Source organism: Neodiprion pinetum, chromosome 6 (genome assembly GCF_021155775.2).
Source record: "Neodiprion pinetum isolate iyNeoPine1 chromosome 6, iyNeoPine1.2, whole genome shotgun sequence".
NCBI lineage: Eukaryota > Metazoa > Arthropoda > Insecta > Hymenoptera > Diprionidae > Neodiprion > Neodiprion pinetum.
Genome location: NC_060237.1, coordinates 7,266,778 through 7,292,612, shown reverse-complemented (window position 1 = coordinate 7,292,612; position 25,835 = coordinate 7,266,778). Strand labels below are relative to the sequence as shown.

Sequence of the window (25,835 nt, the reverse complement as noted above, 5' to 3'; positions counted from 1 at the left end):
CCGCGCAGTGAAAATCTTTGAGGATATATTTCCCATAGCTTTTTCCGAAACTGTGTAAACCGGAACACGGTTGCACCGCGTAGATGCGTATCTGCACCCTGCCGGGCGGCCAGAGGGGATGATTTTGGAGTCGGCTCAGGGGGCGGCCGGCGCTCGGTTAGGCGGTAAGCAGCTGACGATCGGCGTCGGGACGTCGTGGGCCTGCAGAAAGGCCTGCAGATCCGACAAAGGGGCGCCACCCTGCAAGAGGGTTCGGTGCGCGGAGGCGGAAGGTAATCGCGACGGGCCTGCCTGCCTGGGGTCGGGGGTTGACAGGCGCTCGGGGGCGCCTCTATATCTATATTTATCTATACATATATACATATACATGGAAAGAGAGGCATGTACATCTATATATATAAATGTGCTATATATGCTTCGGGTATAGGCACGGTGCGTCCAGGAACCCCCAACAAACCTACGTCATCTGCGAGCCCACCTAAATAATTCAATAATATGTCTATCTAACAGCAACCCGCGCCCTGCTTTTTTGATAACCATACACATTCGGAATACATACGTATACTATATAAATAAAAAAGTATATCTGGGGACAGTGGGAACCGCAAAAATGCTTTTGTTGTTACTGCGTTTATTTTAATTAAGCGCGTTATTCAAATTCATTCGTCATATATATATATGTATACGATAGTGGGAATTTTTGCGGTGAAGGTCGGACGCGCCGGTCAATAGGCAACCAAAGTTACGTCCGAGGTAACCTTGCTAAGCGTAAGATGTAACTTCGGTTGCCTATCTGCTGGCGGAATATCGTTGGCGGTGGGATCCGGTGCCAAAAATTATCGGTATATTTTTGGTATTTAACTGATTTTACAATTATTCTTTGTTACGGTATAAACGAATGTTAGTAATCAGTTTCCGAAAATGTTGCCCCAAGTTTTTCGTCAAACGTTTTTACGTTCGTGAAAAAGGTTTTTTTTTTCAAGTATTGATATACATAAATACAGGTGAAACAATTGCGGACGGTGATAATATGATTTGTTTTTAAAATTGATTTCTCTATTTATATCGAAACAAATTCTTTGGCCTTACAGGCCTGATTTGAAATCTTGTAAAATTCGAAACGAAATAACACTCAGCAATTAATTTCGGCGTAATTATAATACACGAGAAAAATCGATTCGCGGACCTTAATTGAAGATCAAGATACCAAAAGTGGATACCATGCAGACACAAATAGGGCGCTCGTCGTTTCCGCTGATGAAAATGTGTGGGAATGAGTGCAATCACCCCCTGAGATTCCTGCACATAGAATCATTCGGGATTACATCCGTTGGTTAAGCACTCAGTCGTCTGTGAACATTTACTAGATGTCGGACAAATGTGTGATAAATTTAACACGGTAGCATTATACGTACATTACTTACGCACACTGATTGATCCAGAATATTAATCGGTAGGTGTAAATCGCGATGTCAAACAAATATTGCTGCAATCGTCAGGACGTATAAGGTTTGGTTTACAATTTCAATGTCGCAGAATTATTTTTGTGCGAATCTAAGTTACAATCATTGGTTATTTTATGGATAATTTCACTCGGTTCAAGTTTTCGCACTCAATGAGACTCGTCGTCTTTGATTATTACTGCAAATCATCGTAATTGTCAGTCAAATCGTCATTCGAAATTTTTAATTGGATTTCACGAAACGGTCGGAAAAATTGTACGCAACTTTGGGCGGTTTGATTTATACGGTTTTGTAAGTACCTCGTATTAAATATATTATTATACCGCCTCGTTCATCTTGCGTATACCTTATTCTTTTTCATTCCTTCGATGTCTTGTTTTTCGAATTTTGACGTATTTCGATCAGCCAACGGACTATATAATGCGATTTGACTCGCGTATAGGACGCGACATTCGAGGAGCAAAGATGAAACTTGAAACGCGCTTAGATTGAGGTCGGCCGAAAAATAAATGTGAAATAAAAATTGTGTGCGGAGAGAAAAGAGAGCCTTCTTACAGCGCAGTCGACACATAATGTATATTAACGCTGGACTTTTATTCATTTTTTGTATCTTTTTTTTTTCAATACTTAATGTATTTTACCGATGGTTACAGTGAAAAAAACTGTCAGATTTTGTACAACGAACAATACTTACGTCGCTCTCTAGTATTATTCGTATATACAATATTATACATATCTATAAAGTAACGTTCGCAGTTTACAATCACGTCATAGTTTCCTTCGTGTATAATATAATTTTAGCCGACTGATATTTAAGTCTCGGTTAAACAGAACAACACTGTGTAAAATAGTTCTTTACATTGTCCATATTTAATTGGGACTGTTATAATTGCCTTCCGAGATCGTGTATACGTATGTACGGGTATAATCGAGCCATGCGAAAAGCTTGCGGTTTGCATAGTCAGCCTTCGCGCGTTATGCTCGCTGCGCGAGATACACGCCGCGGAGGTTTGGGCAATACGCATAAAACGTGTATAACTTGTATTAGATGGGTATATGTATAGCACGCCTAGTGGATGGACAATAGACACGGCTTTGCCCGTCAAAAACATGTCCCGTGTACAGGCGTTCTGTAAAACTAGGTGTATAGGCGTACGCGGGGTGTGTCGTTTTATTGACTTTCGCATTACGCGCGTTTCAACGTCCGGTTTACCCTGCAATGCCTATACGTGCGTTGGTCGATGCTGCAACGACGAAATCTCGTTTAAAACGGTGCCGAATTATTTACCGTCAAAATATCTACATTATACACGTGCGTTAATCGGAAAAGAGTTTCAACGGTAAATCGTATGTAGCAAGAATCGAGGGTAAAAATTTCTTTTCTACTTGTTAATCCTCTTTTCACAAATTTCGTTAGGTATGTATAGTTTAGGAATCTTTTTCTTATATACTCGATGAAACGAAGTGAAAACACCGGTTCTTCACGGTTTGTTCACAGATACCGGATCGCTACTCTCTCATCAGCAGGAAAGCACTTCCGACGGTAACTCGGAGCACAATTCATCCGGAGACGAAGACTCCCAGCTAAGGTTAAGGTTAAAAAGGAAGCTACAACGCAACAGGACATCTTTCAGCAACGAGCAAATAGACAGTCTTGAAAAAGGTAACAATACTCTGAGAACCAATCGTTATACAAGCGTACAGTTTACCGGGAAGATTGAAAGCTTTCACTTCGTTCATTCGCTTCGTTGTACATTTTTTGCAAGGGAAAAAAAGAATTCATTTTATATAATTGTACTGTTAAATTCACCTCTACCTATTCTCATAATTATCGTACCTGAGTTTATTTTGTTGGTATATACCATGTATCTGATATTTTCCTTGATACTATCAGCATATTCAAGTTTTAATATTGAACTTGGCAAAGAGTTGTTGAAACTTTCACACTCAACTGTCAATAGTTTGGCTATCAACGTTTTCACCCCACGTTTCTTTTTTCAATGATTTTCACGCACCTCTTCAAACGGCACTCAAGGATCCCGAATTTTTCCGTCCGTTTCAGAATTCGAGAGGACGCATTACCCGGACGTTTTTGCGCGGGAGCGTCTCGCCGAGAAGATTGGTTTGCCCGAGGCACGTATCCAGGTGAGTGTGTGCTGTGTGTGAGAGCGCAGAGAAGTCAGAGCGAACACCGCGCGAATAGTTATTTTCACCCCTATAGGCAAAGGCAGATTATACGATCCTTGCACAGCATCGGGGCACGCTGTTATCAACGCGCAGGATTTCGCCACTGTCAAATTTACTCTTTACTCCGGACTCGCGTGCGTTGCGAAACCGAAGATTTCAAGTTGCGGGTTACCCGCAAACCTGCCCAACCGAATTACATTGCGCGCGATACCCAAAAGCGTTCTCCAAAATCGTGTACGCGTAAGGGTTCGTTTTATTTCGGTCTTAAAAATCTGGAAGCAGCGGAAACGCCATTGTTTAACAGCGATTGTTCGAAACTGTTTATTTATCAAGTAGTGCAAAAATTTCAAGTCGAAACAGTAGGCTGCAAGCATTCGTCGCTCGGTCATCGCCAAATTAATCGTTAAAGATGCGCGACGTCTCAGGTCAGGCTGGCTGTGCCCGGTGTACCTTGCGCCTTCGGGCATAATTTACACGTCTCGTCGGTCAGGCTGTAAGGGTTTCGAAACGGTGTTTGACGCGTGGAGAAGGTAATATGGAAGCAGCGACCGGGTTCGGAGGGTCCGCGTTATGGGTTATGCTATGGGGTACGTAGACTCGGAGGGTACGAGGATCGCGACGCTGTATGCGGCGAGCAAACACGGCACAGAGCGAGTAAGAAGGGCGAAGGGGGGGGGGGGGGGGAGGGGGGGAGGAGGAGGTAGGCGGGCAAACAAACAAACAGTGCCAAGACCCTGTTGACGCGTGTTTTCAAGCTTCGTTGGCTGTTATTGATCTTGCTAAGTGTAGGCAGCACAGCCTGAAGGATAGAGAGGAGGCTCGAGAGTTGCGCCAGAGAGTAAAGGAGGCATGCTCCTCGCGTCGAGGAGGAATGGCGGGAAAGAGGGACGGCTTCGAGCCGCGTCGAGGGCGGCGAAGGGAGAGGAAGAGGGAGAGGGAGAGGGAGATATGGCTCGGGCTTGGGCTCGCGGTGAGAGGAATCGAGCAAAGCCTAAGAGGGTTCGGACGCAACCATGGCAACCGGCCTGGCATCCCACGGGACCCGCTACTCCGATTGGCCTTTGCTCGGCCTGGTTTCCACCTATATCTCATGGTTATACTGATTTCGCGACGCGCACGTTATCTCCTACAAATCTCTCCCCTTGCTCTATAGTTCGAACGCGGCTCTTCTCTTTTCTCTCACGCAATGGCCGGCTTTGGCGCCGATAAACACGATTATAATTTCGAGACTCCGTGACTCTCTCTCTCTCTCTCTCCTTCTCTCTCTCTCATCTCTTTCATCACCCCCCTTTAATACTCTGCCCCGCGTTTTCCCACCTAAGTGTCTCTAAGTAAGCGGACGCCAACCGCTTTTACACGGTTATGATAGACGTACCATCGCGTTATTACGTTACGTATATACTATGTATATATACGTGTATAGATATTTAGCCTAAAGGTCTTAATATTGTCGTCATTGTTATTACTATTATCATTATCGGTATCATCCAGCGGAGGATATAAAACTTGTGTGTAAGATTTAAAATTTTTTCCCCGATACATTCCGTACATCGGTTTGCGTCAGTGTTCCGACACATTTTATTCGGCAACAACGTAGATTTTTCGAGATTTTATAAAAAAAACCGCGTTACGGTTGAAATATATCACCTGGAAGAGCAGGTCGTTACTCGGTGAACATTGAAAATCGAAATCCGTTAAAGCTATTTAATTATTATAGGTATACGAAATAGTAGAATTAAATATTTTTGTCATACTGAAATTGGATAGCTTTCAAACATTGTTTGAAATGTGAGACACAGCTCCCAGCCCGAGTAGACGGAAATTATAACAGCCGTTTTGGAAATATCGACACCGCGTATTAGCCGCGGCTAGCTGATTTTGGGCGACAATGGGTTGGCCGAAGAGTGAATGTGATTGGGATGGCATGATGGTTGGGTACGAATGTACACTCACAGGTATAACAAGGCGTCGTTCGAGTATTGCGTAACGCACCAAGTCTATACGTGTACTATCTACGGTCATCGATATTATATCGTAACGTAACGTAACGCACTTACCTAGCTGCACGATATCTTAGCTAATAACATACAGCGCACTCTCTCAATAGGCCCACAACAGTACAAGAGGGAAAGCGATTTTCCAGAAATCTGAGGTCTCGTTAGAGCCGGCCTCTCGTGCAGGCACGGATACGTTGTTTACATTGGTTATACTCCCATTTCGTTTTATTTCAACCTGGAAATATACTTGCGTGTCAATTTATTTAACAACGTATTCCTTTTCTTTTTTTTTTTGTCGTACATAATTATTCGTGTAAACGTTTTACACGAAAAATTGTATGTTGAAATAAGAATAAGTTTGTTCCTGTGGTTAAAAAAAATGACAGAATCATCGCATTTGCTAAGCAGTCGTGTTGAGAGATTACTGCTTCAAAGATAAACCCCTATCGAGAGAGTGCACTGTATCACATGTATGTTTACGTCGTTTGTTAATTACCGGAATTGAGCACGTGGTAGTATATTCGGTATAGAGAGCGTAGGAACGTTGCGTAGAGTTACTATGGGCGAAAGGGAGGGTCCCGTAAAGATAAAAAAAAATGGCGGTACGCGATACCTGAACGATGCTTTATATGTTACAAGGCTGTCCTGCAGGCACGAAAGATGCGATCGCCCGGTCATGCAGAGAGTATATGTATGCGTATGTGTAACGAGATTATAATTAATCGAAAATTTATTAACGTTACCGTTCCGTTTTCGGGTTTTCTTGCAGGTATGGTTCAGCAATCGTAGGGCAAAGTGGCGACGGGAAGAGAAACTTCGTAACCAAAGGAGAGCGGCGGTAGACCAGGTTGTCGGCGGTGGTAACGGGGGTGGTATCAACGGATCCGCGCCACCCGCAGCCACCCCCGCAACCCCGAGACTCCCCCTCAACGCCGGCTTCAACGCCATGTACTCATCCATACCCCAACCGATCGCTACGATGCCCGACACTTACAGGTTTCTATATTTTTCAACAATTTTCTTACGAGTATTTTACGAATTATACGCAATTCAACCGTCGTGCGCACCTCTGATTCCGCTAGAGTGAAACGGAATCGATGGAAATTAAAGTTGTTCGTGTGTTATTAATTCGATCATTTTCACAAAATATTAACATCGTTAAAGTTCCTCAAGTTAGGTTGGGGAAAAAAGAAAATCGAGTCGTTCTTCTTTGACTCAGTTCAAGCCAGCCTCGGCTACCTGTATCGGAACTTGTTGCAACGAATATTGAAAGTTTCCGATTTTTAACAAAATCATCTTGAAGTTCATTTTACAATTACGAGTCTCTTTTGAATAATTTTTGATAAGAAGAAGAGAAAAAACACAAATAGGCAATTAGTCACAGAAATTGTGAAAATTTGTAACGCCTTTATCATTTCGTATTCCCGTATCCCCGCAGCTCGATGTCCGGAAGTCTGGGCGGGTCGATGGGCGGAAGTTGCCTCCAGCAAAGAGCGGAGGGTTACCCGGCGTACGTGTTCCACGAGCCACTTCACTCCCTAACGCAATCCTATTCGCACGCACATTCCGCGGCGGCCCACTCGCAACCGCATCGCGGAATACCGACCTCCCATGGGGGAACGCCGACCACTCCCGGGGGACAGCCGGCTGGTCCCGGAGGCGCGACGTATCAGCCGACGACATCGACGGCGACCGGTAAGTCCGAGAACACCCTTTTCCGTTCTTCGTTACGTTCGTGTGAAGTCAGTGATCGTTGCACGCAAAAGTTACACGTCTGTACGAAAGAATCGGAAGATGACGGCTCCGCATCTTCTCGCATGCGTGCGCGCGTGCCGTGCGGAAGGGAACGAGATTGCGGAGACTATGCGGGGGGAGGTGGCGGAAAAAATGAAAGGAGGAAATACGCCAACGACAATGGCTCGGCGTTTGATTTTTTCCTCCCTTTGTCATCCCTCGGCCCTTTTTTTTTTTTGTTTTCTTCTTTTTATTCTCTTTATTTACACCAACCCTCCTCCGTATTATTGATCTCGGAGTAAACTGCGGGCATTTTCCACTTCGGAAATGCGGTTTACCGTTCGTTGCGCTGGCTATCGTTGTAAAATTGTCTGACTCAACTTAACCTGGATAACACCGCTGCTGCTGCTGCTGCTGCTGCTGTTCCCGCTGCTGTGGTGCAGGCTCGGTATAATACGTACCGAGGGAGCCAAAAGAATGAGAGAGAGAGAATGGGGCCTTCCACACTCCAATTAACAATCCACTTTCTACCTCCTTCTGTGGTGCACGGCCGTTCAGAATACCAGAAATTTTAACGATCGCCGCGAGAGCAATTGCGAACCATCCATCCATCCTTTTATCCCCGTCTCAGCTGCCGCTGCCATCCACCTCTTGTGGACCTACCCGATAAATAACGATCAATTAAAGTGGTCGAATCGCCGCTAAACATCCGCCTATATTGTATGTATTATACCTAACGGGAAAAAATGACCGGTGTATAGTAACGCGTACGAGACGCGGCTTGATTTTCAACTACATATTTCATTAGTAACATTCGCGTAGATGCACGTTCTACACGTACGAATGCGCTTTACCGGGTGATCAATCAATCGCCGGCTGAAGAGCGATGTAATACCGTGTAACGATTATTCGATTCGTACTCTAGTCTCTTTTTTATCCTCTCTGTCTGCGCCTCTTCTCGTATATCGCAATTCTACCGACACGATTCGAATTTTGTTCGCGGGATGAAAGTTTAATCGATCGCCGTGTTACAACAATGGCGTACCGAAAGGATAAAAGCTCCTACAGCGTTATAATTACGCGTCGCATTGTATCGGTCTAGTTATGCGGAATGATGTATACGGCATAATTAGTTTAATTGCGACGAAGGAATAATGTGGCGGTTGTGGCAAAGTTAATATAATATAATAACCGTGTGTGCGGTTGGTAATATAAGCATGTATAGGTATGTGTAAAACGTTTATTACTTTCCTTTTGTTTCGCACGCTTGTATTCTTTTGAATTTATAATTTGTATAACCTGACGCCTGCGCTTGGAAAGCCTGCAGGCTGCATATTGTGTTCCGTGCGGATCTATAATAAACGCGTCTATGGTTATACAGCTATTTTACGCATCGCTGCATGCAACTCAAACTCCTCCTCTTCGTTCCTCTCCATCCCGCAGTTCTGTGCCGTTGCTCACCTTCGTGCTTGCACCCTCATGCTTGCACTTGCAAATTGTGAGTAACTCATGGCTCACGAACAGGTGGGTCATTATTATCTTGGTAGGTAGGCGGATATAAGGTAGATGGGTTTAAGGTACTTGTTGCCTGCGCAGCGCGATTTGTCTCTCGTGCACGTAGTTTAGGAGTGTTAAAATTCGATAAAAAACGTGGGGGCAAGTCCATTCTCGGCGATAAATATCGCTCGTGTGACATTACGAACATGTATTTGTATAATTGCGCAAAAATATGATCACGCGTCGTGATTATGTGGATTGAAATTAGTCAAAGACGTAAATCTAATAACGATTGATTACGTTATGTTCAAACGACGATTTATAATATTGTACAAATGTAACATATAGGGATGGCTGCTTTTTAATTAATGTACCAAAAATTTGAAAAAACAAAATATTAAACTAAAAAAGTAGGTATGCACGCGAGAAGTTAATTCCAGTCATTCCACTGCGAAGCGGATCGTTGATTCTGCGCCGGCACGTTGATTCTAGATTGATAGGAAGTGAGGGTGAAACAGAATGACGGGAGCGGGTAATCACTCGGAATTCTTTACACGTCTAGAAAGCCAGCTGCAGCTGATGCGGAGAGTGAAAAATACGTGTAAATTGTACGCATGGTCGATATATTCATCATATAACCTACGGTTTCTAGTGAAACACGAGGAAACGAAATTGAAGAAAGTAGAAAATCGCTCTCTCGAAATTTACCTCCGGATGTGGGGGAGGGTATACCGCAAAGGTATAAAGCAAAAAACAATCTAAACGCGGAATTGATTTTATATTTCGTTTTAAATCTCAGCTCAAGCCTCGAAGTGTTTCCGATTATTGCTTGTAGTTTTTATCATCACGGAATAGCTATAACGAGGTATCAAGAGTAAGAATTTTATAACGACGCAACGTTACAATTTTCCATCGAAGTACTCGAGTACCTACTACACCTACGCGTAGCGTCAAGTTTTTTAGACGATTGTATCTTACAAACGTAAAAAGATGAACAAAAAAAACAAGCAGCTTCACGGATGAAGGGATTATAGCGCGTCTAGCCGCGTTAGTAGTCAAGTTATATGTTTCGCCCAATCTGTACATAGGGCACGTACATATTATACACATAGAGGGGGGATATTATAAAAGCAAAAGTGTATAATAACTGTGGGAGAAACGCGGCCTGGCTAAGACTAAAAATGCGATGGTACCTACGTAGTTACAGACATGCCGCGTACTTGCGGGGTATAATATACACATAATACAATATATGTTAATACATCCAGGCATTACACAACCGCGTGCAAAGAAATTATATCATATAACTTTCTTTTTTTTTTTTTTAAACACACCCGCGCACAGACACGTGTATGTGTACAGAGAGAATCGCGGCGGCGTATATAAGGACGCGAATTGTATAAAAGGATTTTAAAACAAATCTCGCGGAGCCGGTGGGGCGGAGAGGCAGATGGGGGGAAGGAGAGGGGGGAGAGGGGTGGCGGGGGAGGGAAGAGGGGTTGCCGCCGCAGGCTGAATCGCAGAATGGGATGTTCGCTGGTTTTCTCCCCCCAACGGTGAAGCTTCGCGCGGGGCGGGAGTTTTCCATTTTCTATTTTCACTCTTTGTGTGTCACTCCCCCTATCCGCAATATCGTCCCCTGCCCTCCCTTATTCCTCCTCCCCGCCGCCCCGCCGTTCTCGCACCCTCTCGCGGCCTCCGCACGCCGCCAGCTCCGTTTAGCGAAAGCCGCGCACCGGCGAAGAGGAGAGGAACCCTAGGCTCCGTCCTCCGGTGGAACCTCGGGTTGGGTTGGAGTTGGGTTGGAGTTGGGTTGGGTCTCGGCCTCTCGCCTGGGCGAGCGCTCAATAACGTGCGAAGCCAAAGGAGGGGGCGGGAGGAAGAGGGCACACGCTGTACATGCACCCTGCACACCCTCCCTCTACTCTCGTACATATGTACAACCATCGTTATGTACGCGCTGGTTCCCACCTATACCTATGTAAGGCGAACACGCGTATGTAATACATAACCATCTACCAAATATCCAACCACCCCCATCGAACAGATATTCCCTAGCTCGGCTCTGCAGACGGAGAGCGACGGCCGATACAAAGTCTCTGGTCGTCTGTTCGACGTTTGTTAGAGCCATCCGTGTCTTCTTCTTCTTCTTTTTACATTCCCCTTTTTTTCAACGTTGATATACGTATGTACGTACCTACGCAGGGTAGTTACTTATTTCAGGGGTTCGACTTCCCGTCCGGGACCGTTCCTCCACTTGGCTTGGTCGTCCTTTCTTGGCATTTGTTCACTTATATCTGTACATGTGTATAGGGATAGGCAATATCTGCGTTGTATACGTATACGTTCTCTGGAAAGTACAAGCGTGATTGCGATCCGGGATGGTAAAAGAGACGCCAATTTTGCGAAAAAATATATCGCCACTTTTTCATCTCGAGGATGCGCGTACCTTTTTATACGTATCGGGTATACCTATGTTATGTACACTTATTAAGTTCTGTCTTTTTTTTTTATTCGGGTCAGGCGAATTCCACGAAACCGAATGTGTAAAGGGTTTTGTTATTTCAACTCCGGTTCGGTTACGTTGGAATGAACACACTCCTCGACTTTGATTACGATTCGGTTGCGCTCGAGGTAATTATCCGGTTTACTTGTTACGTGTACCTACCTCGGTACCTGATAATATTTTCGTTTTATACCGGCGTTACTAAAACACTGCTTGTTTTCATTGGACACACTTTACGCCGTTGTTGCGGAAGTTTTTATTTCGTTCAAATTTATCTTGCATTATTTAATAGGTTTGTTTTAACGAATACATTCGTTTTCGAGGATTTCTCCTCGCGCAATCGTTCCACCAAGCTTTTTTCTTCATCGACAGGTTCCCATTGCACGTGTAATCTTTTTGTTTACGGTATAACTCTTAAGGTACGTTTTCACCATTGAAATAGAGTTGGTGATATTTGCGATCGATGTATGACACCCGGGAGAGGGAATCTACCGATGCGATTTCGTAAGAAAATTTACGATCAATTTTGTAAATTCGTTTTGTGAAACTTGGCAGCTTTTACTTTCAAACGCCGGTTGAAACGGGGGAAAAGTAACGAGATTAACGAATTGCTTTCGATCCAATTCTTACGGTGAATTAAACGTTGATCAAAATTTCGGTAGAGCATTTCAAACATAATATTTCAGCCAAATATGAGCTCTTAATATTGATATTTAGAGATGCCTATACTTTACGCTTTCCATTTTCCATTTAAATAACACTCAAAAATCGAAAAATTTTCCATTGTCTTTCTCGTAAACGGCTTGGCTTATAAACTATCCGAATACAGATTCTTCTAGGAAATACCACGCTCTATAAAGAAATACTGAGATAGAATTTTTCTAACTCTAATCGATTTCCGAACTCTAAATATCAGTATAAAGAGCTCATATTTGGTCGAGATATTACATTTAAGATGCTCTACCGAAATTTTGATCCACGTTTGAATTTTTTTTTTTGTTACACCCTAACGCGCATAGTGTTGGAAATCAACGTTTTATCCACCGTAAGAATCGAATCGAAAGCAATTTGTTAATCTCGTTACTCCCCCCCCCCCCCCCCCCCCACCTTCAATCGGCGATTGAAACCAAAATCCGCAAAGTTGTGAGAAAACCAGCCTATGTAACACGTACGGAACGTAAGTATTCGATTACTGTATTCTACAGGTTATTACCGAAGCAATTGTTCTATACACATAACACGGCAAATGTTACGTATAAATGCAGAGGAAACGGAAGAATTAATGGATTGAATAGATATTTATACGGTAAGCTACGAGTATTAAATGTATACGTATAGAGAGATCTGTGGTAAGTGCAACCCTTCGCGTAGTTTCGGTCGTTCGAGTATCAACGGTTATTACTTATATTACGGTGACAACATCCCCTCGTAATAACATCCCCGTTCGTACACACTAATATATTATATAATATGAAGTCGCAAATACTTGTCGAGCTGGACCATTGCCTCGCAACAATGACACAGTAGGGGTATACATATACGACGTGTCCTACTCTCATGTGTTCTTAGTTACGCCTTTACGTAACGCTACGTGCCGGCAGTGATCAATCATTTTTCAACCCTTGTATCGTCTCCGCCAAATGAGAGAGAGAAAGAGAGAGTTATACAGTCACGGAGTGTCACCCAGCCCACACCCTCATTCTACACTTTGTACACGCAGCATATTAGCCATGCGAAGGGTGCGACTCAAAAAGGGGAAAAGAAAAAGAAAAAAGAAAATTCCACGTCGCCCACGTGTGATAAACTGCCGCACTTGTACGCGCAGCGGTATCTGTGTATGCCGATGAATGTTCACGGAATATAAAAAAACAAGAAATCCGTGGATGGATCGCTTGTCTATACATTATATAGGTATGCGAAATTTTCGCAAACTGATAGAAACGAGGAAGAGTCGAAACTCGGAGATATTTTGCAGTTCGTTCCAGAGTATGAGAGAATGAAATTTGAAGTGTGACAGAAATGAAGATTGTACAATTGAATATCGTCGAAACCCTGCATTGCCAACGTTGTATACAAAATGATGTGTCTATAGTTTGAAGTTTCGTTTGATTAACACAAGTATGATCGCAAAATGTTTTTAACGATGTAGCACGAATATTTCGTTACACAAACTATCAATTGTGCCTAACTTTAACAGGATTCGTTAATTCCACGACTTCGATCCAGCTTGATCGATACGCCAAATATAATTCCGGTGTATAAAAACTCGATATTGTTGTTGTTTTTGTCATCGTCGTTGCTGTAATACCGCCAACTCTGGATATCGTTGTACCTTGGCTTCGCAATTGTCTAATTCCAGGCGTGATATCGGCGGGAGTCTCGGTACCGGTTCAGATACCCTCGCAGACTCCGGACCTCGCCGGCAACTACTGGCCACGGCTCCAGTGATCACAGCTCTTCGGGTTCCCGGCGACGAGTCTCCTCGTCGGCCAGGAGAGCCCGCCGCCACATCCTCCAGCTGCCCCAGTCCCACGACCGCTGCTCGCAACCCTTGGCCTCGCCGGGCAGCACCCCCAGCACCATCCTCAGCACCACCCTCAGCACTCCCAGCACCCTCAGCATCAGCCAAGTCCGCCGGCGACTACCTCGACGCACACGTCAGACGGTAGCGAGTGAGAAACGGAGCCGCGACTAGGACCTCCGACATTCGCGAGAGGCCCGGGTCAACCTGCAGGGTAAACCAAATAATATTTTAAATACCTACACCTATACTCGACGTTTTTTTTAACGACTCGTATACGTTACGTTTTACTTCCAGCGATCGACGTGCGCGGTGAAATCGGCAAGTTTTTTTTACAAATATATATATATATATATGTGTGTGTGTGTGAGTATTTTAGTTCTCATCGCCATTGGCAATGTAAGGAAAGCTAGAATTGGTTTCGGTCGGAAATCACTTTTTCGAACCTCTGGAATCCGAAAAACAAGGCTTTTAGAAAAAAGTCCGTCTTCCGGTTGTCCCGACAAATTCTCGCGATAATCTCGGAAGCGGCTGAATGAAAACATCCGAAATTTACGGAATTTTACAACGAAACGATGGGCATGAAAAATTGCCATACCTCGTTTAATTTGAACTTCCGGTTCTACCGGAAATAAATCTATTTTCAATGCTTTACCGACAAACGTATACTTTATCCTTCTTATTAATTGTCCCAAATAAACGAGTATGTTTTTCCCAGTTTACGTATTTATTTAAAACAAGATTTATAAATTTTTCTTCAGTTAGAAATTTTTTTTAAAAACTTTTTCAGTCGGCTGCCGCGTTCTATCAGTTTTGCATTTTTTGATCGTCCGTTTTCGAAGTCATCGCGGAAGTTTGTCGAACAGATCGACGGATTCTTCCCTTTCCATGCCGATAGAAAGTATCGCAAAAAAATTGTTTCTCCGGCTTGTTTTTCGCCGGACACAATCGGCAAGCATTTTTATTTAATAATCGCACAAAAACCACGATGCAGGATCGATTTTGCTACGCTATTTACAGTCGGTTATATACAACGACATATTTTTTTCTTTTTTTGCAACAAACAGGCTCGAACAGATAATTTTTGCTGCAGGATACTTCGATAAATCTTCAATGATCTCAGAACGATGGTTTATGGTTATTGCTTTGGATCCCAAAGCAATTTTTGACGTACCATTCTTGCCGGTAAATTATTTTTTTAGCCGTCGATCGTTGGTTGTCAATTTAAAAAAAAATTTCTTTTAGTTCATATTGATTTTTTTTTTAAATGAGACAAAGAGAAATAATATCAGAGGAAAAAAAGAAAAATTGAAAAAAAAAATTGACAAGTAAAGGGAAACGAGAACAGCAAAAAAAACCGTTTGTCTTCAGTTACAAATTGTATAATAATAATATGACATAGCATTTGTTACCTTTGGTTTAGTCGATATATTATAGTGTATATGATTATAATTATATAGTTAACATTGCCATTGTATATATATATTTAAATAATAGTACCTTATATACCGAATGCCAGTTATTACATATAATATACAGTTCCCAAGATTTACAACCTCTTCGGCTGAATCGAAGGTCGTCTTCACACGAAGAAAAGGCAAATACTTAGGGGGAAAGAATAATTTCACCTACAGTAAACTTGTAGTCTATAATCTAGGTAATATTCAGTGTATTTTCTTTCCCATGATGCAATCGAAGAAAATTTGATAACGAATCCAAGGAAATAATAATTTCGATAGATCTTACACGAAAACAGTTCTTTGTTGCAATAAAAACAAACCCGAGTCAAATCGATTTTTTCATCTTATGAAATATAGATATAATCTTTCAAGGAATGTTGAAACGTATGATTTCTTGGACTTGACAATATTATTATTTTTTCTTCGTTGTGATAATCTAACGCGTGGCTCGACTCGATAAAATTCGATTCACCATTATATATAACGTACGTTTTTACCTATACCTCTGCAACGTCTACCTAAATATGCATAAGTTCGAACGGTCCGAGTCTGAATCTATTAGTACAAATGTCGTTTTTCGTTTTATTAATTTTTAGCATCGCTTCGTATCAGTTATACTTTCGCGATTGATTTTCCGGTAGCGATATTCGACTGAATTTTTTTTTATTTTCTCATTCTTGAAATGAATTTCGCCGGTGTTAACGCCTCGTGGATTGCAATTCCCTGGGTATCTGATTGTGAGTTTTATTACCCCTCAATTTCTGCTAGCTGAGAGAGAGTCGTGTGATAAATTCGTGTAGGGACGATCAGCTCTGTGTGAATTTAGGTGACGTTACTTACCTGTCTACCTAACTACCTTACCTTACCCGTAACTACTACCAATCAATAGATAATCAGGAAAGCAGAAACAGTAAATCGTTGTGTTTTATTATAATTATAATTATCGAAATATCATAGAGTGTGTCAAAATCATCCGTGCATAAAACACGTGACAGTACAGCGAAGCAATTGATGATTATTATAATACCCACAGGAGCTACTTACATTGACATTATTTACGGTCAGTTAATTAACCGATGCAATTTCTTTGAAAACACAATTTTCGCATTATTATTATACTATACGTACAGTAGATGAACGAAGAAGAGGAACAAGAAGAAAAACAAAGACGATGAAAAATAATAAAATAAAAGTAAAGTAAAATAATGTACATTAGTCTTAAATTTATATTTTTGGAGAAAAGAAAACGTAATAATTAACGAATAACAAAGTTAAAGTTCTAATTGGAAACAGACTTTGGCTGCATATTCGTATATAATAAAAAAAGAAACAGATAATTCTATATGCAGCGTCGCTTTCGGTTCGGCATTCTGATACTTCGATCATTCCAGTCGATTATGTCAAATTGTAACACACACAAACACACACACACACACACATCTTGCATAATACTTCCGTGTTAAACAGGGATCCCTTCGACAATCTTGACGCATAGCCGTCCTGAACTAACTTAATGCGTGACACGTGTCAGACACATGAAACCACTTTAACCTGTTGCTAATTACTCGATGTACGAGCGAAATGGTAAGCATGCAGTGCAACCTACGTACATACGCTTGTGATAACGATGCCTAATTGTCCTCTAAATTGTGCTCATTCAGCCTTAGATTAAAACAAACACTGACGCGAGTAATTATCGAGAGTAAAATTCGAATGAAACTGATAAATTGTTACTGTGTAAAATGCGCGCCAATATTTTTCCTTCTTTTTTATCCTGAAAACTTTTCTTCATATGGAGGATTTCCAATTGACAGATTCATATGCCTCGACTATATTCTTCGATTACGGGCTCGCAGATTTATCAAATGTCGCAGTAGTTTACAGTGATTCTGTGAAAATTCTTGGCTGTGTCAACAATAACTTCAATATTTATTTCATTTACGATTCATGAACGTATTAGTGAGAAATATTGACGCAATGAATATGAAATTTTTTTATTAATACTTGAATCAAATCAAGAGTGCGTAATTTGAAGAGTATTATCATCGTTTTTAAGGAGAAGATTGACTGGGACGTTTCGCGTATGATAATGTTCAATGTATAACATGGAAGTGATATGCAAAAATTCACTTACGAACTATAAATAAAGTGTAATAAATAAATTGATAAAAAGCAAAGTGACAAAAAAACAAAAAAAAAAAAAGCAAAAACATACGATTAATAAATAAATTTATTAAACGAGAATGGATAATATATATAAATATACATATTATATATATATATTATTATTGCGGCAGTAATCTATGTAAGTGTTGTGAATATTGAGATAATATTGTTGCTGTGATTACCCATAAGAGAATTGTAATTAGTAGCGAATAGAAACCATTGTTAGGTGTCACTGTCTCGATTCAATAAATGTTATTAATTCATTTTAACACCGTTGTGATGATATAGTCTGTAATCGTTGACGCGAAAAGATGCAGGCTATCCACACAGACCTTTCCACGTTCCAAACTCTACGATCCAACTTTATAGGTTTTAAAAATATAAAACCTTGAAGCTTTTGAAACTCATATCAATTGAGAGTTGAAATTTTTTCTCATTCAAATGAAATAAGAAACATCAGGATTCCGATGTGAATTTAATATCTCATTATTTACAGGGTCAATACAGGATTGATGCCCGAATAGATACGGCTGCTGATTTTTCGCAAATTTACAAAAATCATAGACATTGGTTTTCGGCCTGCAGCGTAAATAAACGCCTATGAGAAATGTTTGAAAATCCTGTGCGCAGGGCACCAACTCGAGAAGGCGTACACCGAAGAGTATAAAGGCCCGTGTGCACTTATGAAAAGGTCTTTTCTAATCCCGTTTCATGCCGGCGTGAGCCCCCAAGGATCTTTTCGAGGATAATCACTCGCCGCGGTGGCATCCTCTTTTCCACGAGGCGAAACGTTTTACTAAAACGGGGTTCGCCGGCTCCGGACGACTCGCACGAGGAGATGAGGGGGCTTCCCTCTTTTCACCCCCGGGGGAACCATCCAAGTCATTGTTATAGTCGGCACAATACAAGACGTGTTAACGGCGGCGGTGGGATCATACCGCACGAAACAACTCGCCTGCACTCTGTGTATGTATATGTATAGGCGTAGGAAAAAAGGGTGCGCGATTCACTCACACGGCCGAGTTATATACGTGCTCGAAAACGGAATTTAAAAGGTAAAAAGAAACTAGAGAAGAGAGAGAGAGAGATGGAGAGAGGGGGAAATACGCCCGGGGGCAGGGGGCGAGAAATAGGCTAAACGCAAACACTTTAGCCACAATGAAAGCACTTTTGAGATAACATCTCGTACAGCCCTCTACGTACCTCTATGGGATCAACGAGTATTATTTATGGTATAGGTGCTTCGGTGCAATGTTGAAGAGTTTTGGCGAGGAGTCGGGATGCAGGATTTGGTTGGATCGGGGAGAAGGATGAGCCGCGTTTCACGATTTAATGAGAAAACTGATTATCGAGTAATTTAACGTGTGTATATTGTATAAAATATAATATAACACAAGTTTCTTTTCGGCTCTTTCGATAGAAAGTGTCTCGATTTGTTGTATTAACTGAAATAGTTAGGTATATATATATATATATATATATATACGCGAATGTGTGCGCTTACTTGATACTTATATAATAATAATCGCCTTTCGGTAACTCGTGGAGTTACTGATGTTTCGAGCATAATCTGTTTAGCAAAAAAGTAACTCTGGACGATCGGGGTAAGATATATCAAGTCAGGTCATGTCAAGTATGTCTGGGAGACTCTTTGCGCCCTCTGACTGCTTTTAGAATACCGCTGTACCACTTTCTGTCCGGCGAATAGAAGACGTCGTCGTCGTCGTCGTCCCGCAGCGTCACTACGGGGATCCTGGATTCAACTAGCAACGGCGTTCTTTCCGTGACTAGAATCCGGCTTCCCTGCAAGCTGGACATCCCCGGGGGAAACGGTGGCTTTCCGCGATTTTGATAGAGCTGAACGCAAAAACCAGCTATCGCTAATGTTGCCCAGAAAAGCGTCAGGCATATGTCTGGAAACGGTAAATGAAAAACGGCAATAACATTTGAATATCGTTGAGTGATTATTTTTTACACAGTCGAAACTTGACGACGGAAGATAGAACGGTGTCTATATTATTTTTTACCTTTGAATTGATAAGGTGGATGAACGACGGCGAGATTGAAGCCGGGCGAAGTGGCCCGTCTCATGACGTTGATGACGATGTATTTGAGGTTCGAACCCGCGTAGTGATCGATCGAAATAACCACCGCGTACGATCCAAGGATCACACAGGAGACGATGGTCGCGCTCTTCATCACCGTGCTCAGTATCAACGGCACGCACAGGACTATCAGGGTGAAGATCAGCCAGAAGCTCGTCTCATTTTCCAGGTAAGGATCTCCGGCTAAAAGTTCAGAAAACTGTCAAGCATTTCGATATATTTTCAAAAAAAAAAAAAAAAACTGGTCATCTTGTCTCTTTGAATAAGGTGCAACTAAATCACTCTGCGCTTGTGATATGTACTTCAAATTTTTACTCGATTGTAATTTGCACCGCCCTGGAGTCGCGGTAGAAAAAAAAAAAAAAAAACTATCGGAAGAGTTGCAACCGAGAATTTTCGAATGGCTGTATATCGTGAAGATTTCGGAACGGATCAAAGTGCTGGGAGAAAAAGCGATACCAGGGTACCAGGACACAGCCATTCAAGATCTAGATCAGAGATCAGATCTCGGTTTATCCGTAATGCTGCCGGCGGCAGGTATAGAATATCTCGATGTCACAAGTTGGACTTAAAAAACATATGCAGGGTTCTGCAGCGAAGAGAATGTCAAAAAGGACCGCGAAAGTGTTTTACCAGGTAAAAGCGAAGCGGTAGATCCACCGAATGATCGTTGAAATTATGCTGTTGATTTTAGCAATGAAAAAGTGAGAGAGGAGTGGGAATCGCGTGGTGGTTCTGCAGCAGGGCGTAATAATCAGGGGCAGTTCATATTACACGTGTATAAAGGCATGTAGCCCAAATAGATTCAGCGCTAAATAAACACGGGGACACAATTAGGTAAATGTGAATCTCCCAAGCTGGTTACAATATTCCATGGGACCCCAGGCGGCCTGCGTCCTGCGGGAGAGGGTTTGGCTCGAGCCGAGAAGGGTGATTTTATTTAAGGGGGGTGGCGGAGGGCGAATTGAAGGCGAGGTTTCCGCATGAGTGAACAATATTGATAGAGAAGGCGCTCTCTCGCTCTCTGCTCACGCATGTACCTATAGGTATATAATGCATGCGTGTGTAAATGTGGCGTCGAAGTCCTGCGGGTGTTGAGCAAAAGGGGACGCGTTTTCCTCTCCGTGCATAAACCCGGTGTACCAACTTTAGCGGAAACTTTATTATCTTGTACCCGTGGATTTTTTCGTTATTTTGCTCATGCGTCTAGAAAAATTTATAAAGATGATAGTACACGCAAATTCAACGTATTACGTAATTTGGTACACACCTGGTGAACTGAAGTATGCGATGCTCGCCACGATGAAGCCCAGAGTCAAGGTGGCCAGCATGATTGGTAAAATCGGTATTGCGTAGAGCCACCAAACTCCGAGCCACGCGAATCCCAATAAGCATCCCACGAATACTGGTATTCCAATATTCCCTAAAACATTAGTTTGATTTGTTATTCATTTCAGACTTTTAAAATACACAAAATTAAGTCTCTGTAAGTACTTTGAAGGGTTTTGGCAAGTATCTGACTTCGCGAGTTTACTTCGTGTTGATAAATTAATTAGTCAATATCAATCGACGAATTTATTTGTTCCACCGAGATTAATTTTAGCCGTGAAGTTTTTGTGACGAGAACGAAGCTATCGGATACAAAACAAGAAAAAAACACTCATTCAAATCTACACCGTCGTTTCAATTCACCAAAAATTTAGAAAAAAAATTGCTTTCGAATCACCGTAACGCGGACAAGTAACGAGTAAAGCGAGAAAAAGAATGAAAGAGAAAAACGAATGGCCAACATTAAAAGTCGCTAAGGGAAAAACTTCTGTGTTACGGAAATCGATTCATGGGCTCGTGAAGAGTTTTCCGTTTCTTTTACATCGGCCTTCGCCGATACACTAGAGTTTCAAGATTGCAATATTGTCCACTGAAGTGTCCTGAGGGTCGTGCGACCCCTTCACAGCCCCTGTTACAGGCTCCGATCGTTGTACGCCGACAGCTACAGTGGTATCATTTTCTACTTTGTCGAGCACGTACATAAAGCTATGTATACGCTACGTTATACCGCGAGTATGAAAACGAATGGCTTCTCAAAACTTTTATTTCACGCGGTCAGGCGTCGATTTTTGTCTGCTGAAAAAATTAAATTAAAGGTAAAATCCTCAAAAAAACTCTACGTAGCCTTACGGCAGGCAACCTTGATGTGCACTAACGCCCGCATTTGGCTAATCGAATTATACTGAGGAAAATCGAGCGGAGAGTAGAGATATCTGTGGGTTTAAATATGAGGATGAAGTTAGCAATGTTACGGTAAGGGTGCATGTTCAGGAAAAATCGTTACTTCGCACCGTTAGGAATGTCGGAAATTTAGTAAATCGTGATAAATAAAATATACTTATGATTTGCAAAGCTAATTCCTTGAACGTCGTTCTGAAATTATGCAATAATGAATTTTTCTAACTAATTTCAGCCTTATGTTCCAATCAGTTTTCGTGTTAGACAGAGTGGCTATTATGTAGGATTTCAGCGAAAGGAACTTTAATTTAAAAAGAAATGACTTTGTCCTGTTTGAAATTTTCTTGTTTTTGTACAAATGTTTGCGAAATAATTAAACTCAGAGAGAAAAATCAAGGGAGGATAATGCGAAAGCAACGATAATAGTTTGGTTAATAAACTAATGTCCTTCGACATGTCTGAATAATTTGAATGAATTTCGTATATCACGAGAGTATTTCTACAATAGTATATTAATTACCTGCGAGTCGGTAGTTTCCAAAAATGGCTACGATTATATAGCTAACGATTCCTCCCGACAAAAATCCCAGCAAGAACATTTCGGTCTTGAACCATTTGTGTCCGAAAAAGGTGGCGAAGAATCCGAGAAATAGGGTGAGTGCGCATAGGACCTTAGAAAAGGACGAGGCTGCAATGCGAATAATACAGTGACGTTAGCTGCGACTCGTGTTAAAACCGGCGTTGGAAAATAGTAAATAATAAATAATTATCACGTGCGTCTCTGTTGGATGAAAGTATTCATGATATCATGCAGAGCGGTTTGACGTACTTAAAACTTGACACGTGTCTGTCCAGTACAGGGGACTACAAGCGTACGTGAACGCCGGTACGTAAGCAGCAGCAGTGTCGTTGTCGATAATGGCAATTGCCGCGTAGAGTGACCCTGTACCTGGATAAGCACTGTAAGTGCGTCTCATTTTTGACCCACTCGTAGAAGACGGAATCTAGCATATGAGAGTGGCGGTGTAGGGGGTAAATAAAATAAGAGATGGCTTCTAGAGAGAAGCTAGAGAGCGCCTTATCGTTTTTCCTCTGCGTGTCAGACGCGCAGCGGGTAAGAAAATAAAAGTAATAATACGGTAATAAAAAGAGGCACCGATCCGTATGATCAATTCGTTCCGACTTCGTACCTTTCTGCCGTTTTCTCTGATTCCCTCGACGGTCAAGACAGCTCGGACCGCGTCGAAGTATGTAACGCTGCTGAAATCTTGCTCCGGTAAAAACATCATGTACATTTCGTGGAGCACACCGTTTCTCTCGCAAGGTACCCGCAACCCTTCGAATTTCGGGCTTGCGGCCTGCTGCATGGCCACTTTTACCGACGACTCGCTTATCGTCAGTTTTTGGTAAGGCGCTATTTCCGTTTCAAATTCCATATTGCAGCCTCCAGGCACTGGCGCTGCATCGGAAAAATATTCATTTGCCAAACATCTGTACAATAGGATGCATAAATGTTCTGGATCGGGACTTTGTTAATTACTATTTCATATATCAATAAAAAATAAAAATTATCAGAAAAGGAGACAATTGGCGTCTTTGAATCAAGTGCAGTATATTTTCGGGAACTCTGTACGATCGCATCCTCGAGTCTTCTTAGTCTTTGACACAATTTTTATTTCTATTTCTTTAGTAAAAAAAAAACGAATCAACGAATCGGTGTGAAAAAGGAGTAACGAACGTTTCGCGTTACGCAATTCCATAAAATATGACCGTGTCATACTCACCGGCATCAGTATAAGCCACCACTGCTACCATCGCTTCAACATCCACCACGTTCTCGTTTTTGACATAAGTGCTGGCGGTATTTTGACCACCAATTAGATCAATAACAAGACCGAGATTTGTACCAGAGGTGTATCTTCTCGGTGAGAAATTTTTGTCGTAGGCCAAACTGATATTGTACTGGTAAGTGTGAATTTGAACGACTAAAAACGATACGACGTCTGGAATTTGAACGACTTCGATCGTCTGTACGACTGTTTTTTCCGCGAGAATGATAAGCTCGGTAAATGCCTGTTCATTCTTGTAAAATTTGTCGTAATTCTCCAAAGATATCGTCACCGTTTTTGTATCTGAAAAATTGGTTCAATACTCGTGTCAGATGGGTCATTTAATTTTCCTAAACCTCAATTGAACGGCTGTTGCAACTTTTTCTGAACACCAATTGCGGAGTTTTAAACAAGTTTGAAAAAATCGATTTGTCACTGTTATTGCGATATTTTTCAGTCAAACTTTCTTTGTGTGTACCTATAATTTTATTGATAATACTCAGGCTGTAGTTTTTATTTAGAAATGGTCGACAAATATATTTTTCTTATAATTTCAGAACTGTATTTATTTAGCTGTGAATTTTGTCTTTATTTGAATTTTCAAGAAAGTGTGGATAAGCCTACAGAACATTTTCTAAAATTGCGGTGTGCTATTTTCGGATTAAAAAAAAATTGAAACAAATACAAAACTGTTACAGAGAGATTAAATGATTAAAAACATATTTTTTCGAAAAATTGTACGTGGCAATTTTGAAGATATACCTACACAGTAGTGTTTATTCTGTTACAGATCCATGGAGTAAATAAATGAGACGAATTAAAAGTAGCGCGAAATATATTTTTCACTCTTTATCTTTTCCATGGATGTGTTTACAGTTCGCAGTTTTTTTTTTTTTTTTTTTTTATCTTTTGACCACTAGAAAATTATCGAAACAATATATTCACGTTATTCAGACACTGTTTTCGCGTCGGTAGGTATAAAAAAATAAAATTATCTCCGAAACAGAACGTGTATAGTGCATTATTATTATTCTCGTTGAAGTCACGTCAAGACTACTCGAGTTAAAATTTCCCTGAGTTTTGACTACGAGTAAAATTAATTAATAAAAAAAAAAGAAAAAAAGAACAACTAGCGTTCGAATCGTTTCCCGAAAGCCATTAAAGCCTCGCTTATTTCGTCAGCCAGACTTAAATAATCGAATGAATACCGCGAAGCGTGATTCACAGCTGTTTGAGAGAGAGACGACACGACGACGAGGCGCGATGCGGAGCGTAGAAAAACAGCGGAGATTGAGTAACATTAGTCCACGTTGAGCGAACAGCACGTCGTGTTTGTCCTCCCGTATTTAAAATTGGAGGTTATCTACTTACCGATCGGCTTGGCACTGCTCGGGTCGGCGTTGTTGCTCGTGACCGACGAAGTTGCCGCGATCAGGAAGAGGAGCAAGAGAGCGGCGGCAGAACCGCGGCTCATCGCCTTCGAGAGTCGGTAAAAATCCTCGAGACGAAAGGTAGGGAATAATTGCACGACCTTGCAGCGTGAGAGAGCGCTCGCTTTGACGAAACGTAAACAAGTCAGAGGGGCAGGCGTGCGGCAATCGTAGCTGTCACCTGTCACTTCGTCCCGAAACGCGAACGTCAGATGTTTCCTTAGTTAGCCTCGGCGACGTAAGAGAGCGCCACCGGCGGCAGTCTGTTCCAATATGGCGGTGTTGGATCAATGAAATTTGAGTTAACGTAGTAAAACGGAATAAACGATACACAAGTGCGCGTATACAGTGGGTGATTCAGTGTAAATGGGCCATGGGCAAGGACCAGGAGCTGTTGGAAGCAGCTCGAGGAGGCAATGTCACCGTCGTCGAGAAGATATTGGGACAGCGAGCAAAGAGGAGTGGTCCGCTAGCAAGGTGGGTGTCTCAGTCTCCTATCGCCTAACACCCGTCAACGCTGCTCTCTTCCCGGCATCCCGCGCCTACTCGGGATTCTGGCCAATTCATTTTTACTAAGATTTTTCTGCGATATTCGCCCCTCTTCTACCTGATTATCAAGCCCCTCGGCATCCCGAATTGCCCGCTTTCTACAGCCAGACAGAATCCCCTGCCCACTTGTTCGTTCTCTGTCACTGATCCGCTGGAGAAAATACC

General features: G+C 42.0%; 3 protein-coding genes across 13 annotated transcripts in view; 2 read left to right on the top strand and 1 right to left on the bottom strand.

Annotated features, from left to right (window-relative positions):
• toy (twin of eyeless) overlaps window positions 1–17,575 on the top strand; it is a 35,239-nt gene extending 17,664 nt beyond the window's left edge. The window contains exons 6-11 of one of the 3 annotated variants that reach the window (XR_011177524.1): window positions 2,962–3,126; window positions 3,526–3,608; window positions 6,417–6,643; window positions 7,086–7,342; window positions 13,744–14,119; window positions 15,445–17,575. Coding sequence is in view for 2 of the 3 variants with exons in the window: in XM_046632543.2 (XP_046488499.1) it covers window positions 2,962–3,126; window positions 3,526–3,608; window positions 6,417–6,643; window positions 7,086–7,342; window positions 13,744–13,832 (821 nt within the window). In the remaining variant the exon portion in view is untranslated. Of the gene's footprint in view, window positions 1–2,961; window positions 3,127–3,525; window positions 3,609–6,416; window positions 6,644–7,085; window positions 7,343–13,743 lie in introns of all 3 variants that reach the window. The other 2 variants (XM_046632545.2, XM_046632543.2) reach the window with 2 other exon arrangements.
• A 100-nt stretch (window positions 17,576–17,675) lies between these two features.
• On the bottom strand, window positions 17,676–25,326 carry LOC124222009 (transmembrane 7 superfamily member 3). Of its 2 annotated transcripts, XM_046632541.2 has the most exons (8): window positions 25,063–25,322; window positions 23,647–23,994; window positions 23,053–23,321; window positions 22,692–22,866; window positions 22,383–22,550; window positions 20,907–21,059; window positions 19,559–19,819; window positions 17,677–19,444 (listed from the first exon to the last, which is right to left on the bottom strand). In XM_046632541.2, exons 1-8 carry the CDS (start codon window positions 25,163–25,165, stop codon window positions 19,161–19,163), a joined length of 1,761 nt encoding a protein of 586 aa, XP_046488497.1. In that variant the 5' UTR covers window positions 25,166–25,322; the 3' UTR covers window positions 17,677–19,160. The 2 variants fall into 2 exon arrangements, with proteins under 2 accessions (XP_046488498.1, XP_046488497.1); XM_046632542.2 differs by lacking the exon at window positions 23,647–23,994 and having other exon boundaries at window positions 17,676–19,444; window positions 25,063–25,326.
• The window catches only part of LOC124222008 (ankyrin repeat and SAM domain-containing protein 1A), an 80,785-nt gene continuing 79,961 nt past the window's right edge, over window positions 25,012–25,835 (top strand). For 3 of the 8 annotated variants that reach the window (XM_046632540.2, XM_046632537.2, XM_046632539.2), the window contains exon 1: window positions 25,012–25,598. In XM_046632540.2, the coding sequence (XP_046488496.1) occupies window positions 25,495–25,598 (104 nt within the window). In that variant the 5' untranslated portion in view covers window positions 25,012–25,494. The remainder of the gene's footprint in view (window positions 25,599–25,835) is intronic. The other 5 variants (XM_046632536.2, XM_046632533.2, XM_046632532.2 and 2 more) reach the window with 3 other exon arrangements.

Excerpts from the sequence above, each read along its gene's own strand:
- LOC124222009 (XM_046632541.2), bottom strand. The coding sequence starts at position 25,165 with ATGAGCCGCGGTTCTGCCGCCGCTCTCTTGCTCCTCTTCCTGATCGCG. Across the intron at positions 22,867-23,052 it reads TCAGAGAAAACGGCAGAAAG|ATTCCGTCTTCTACGAGTGG; the intron begins GTACGAAGTCGG and ends CTCATATGCTAG. Across the intron at positions 22,551-22,691 it reads AGACACGTGTCAAGTTTTAA|CCTCGTCCTTTTCTAAGGTC; the intron begins GTACGTCAAACC and ends TTCGCATTGCAG.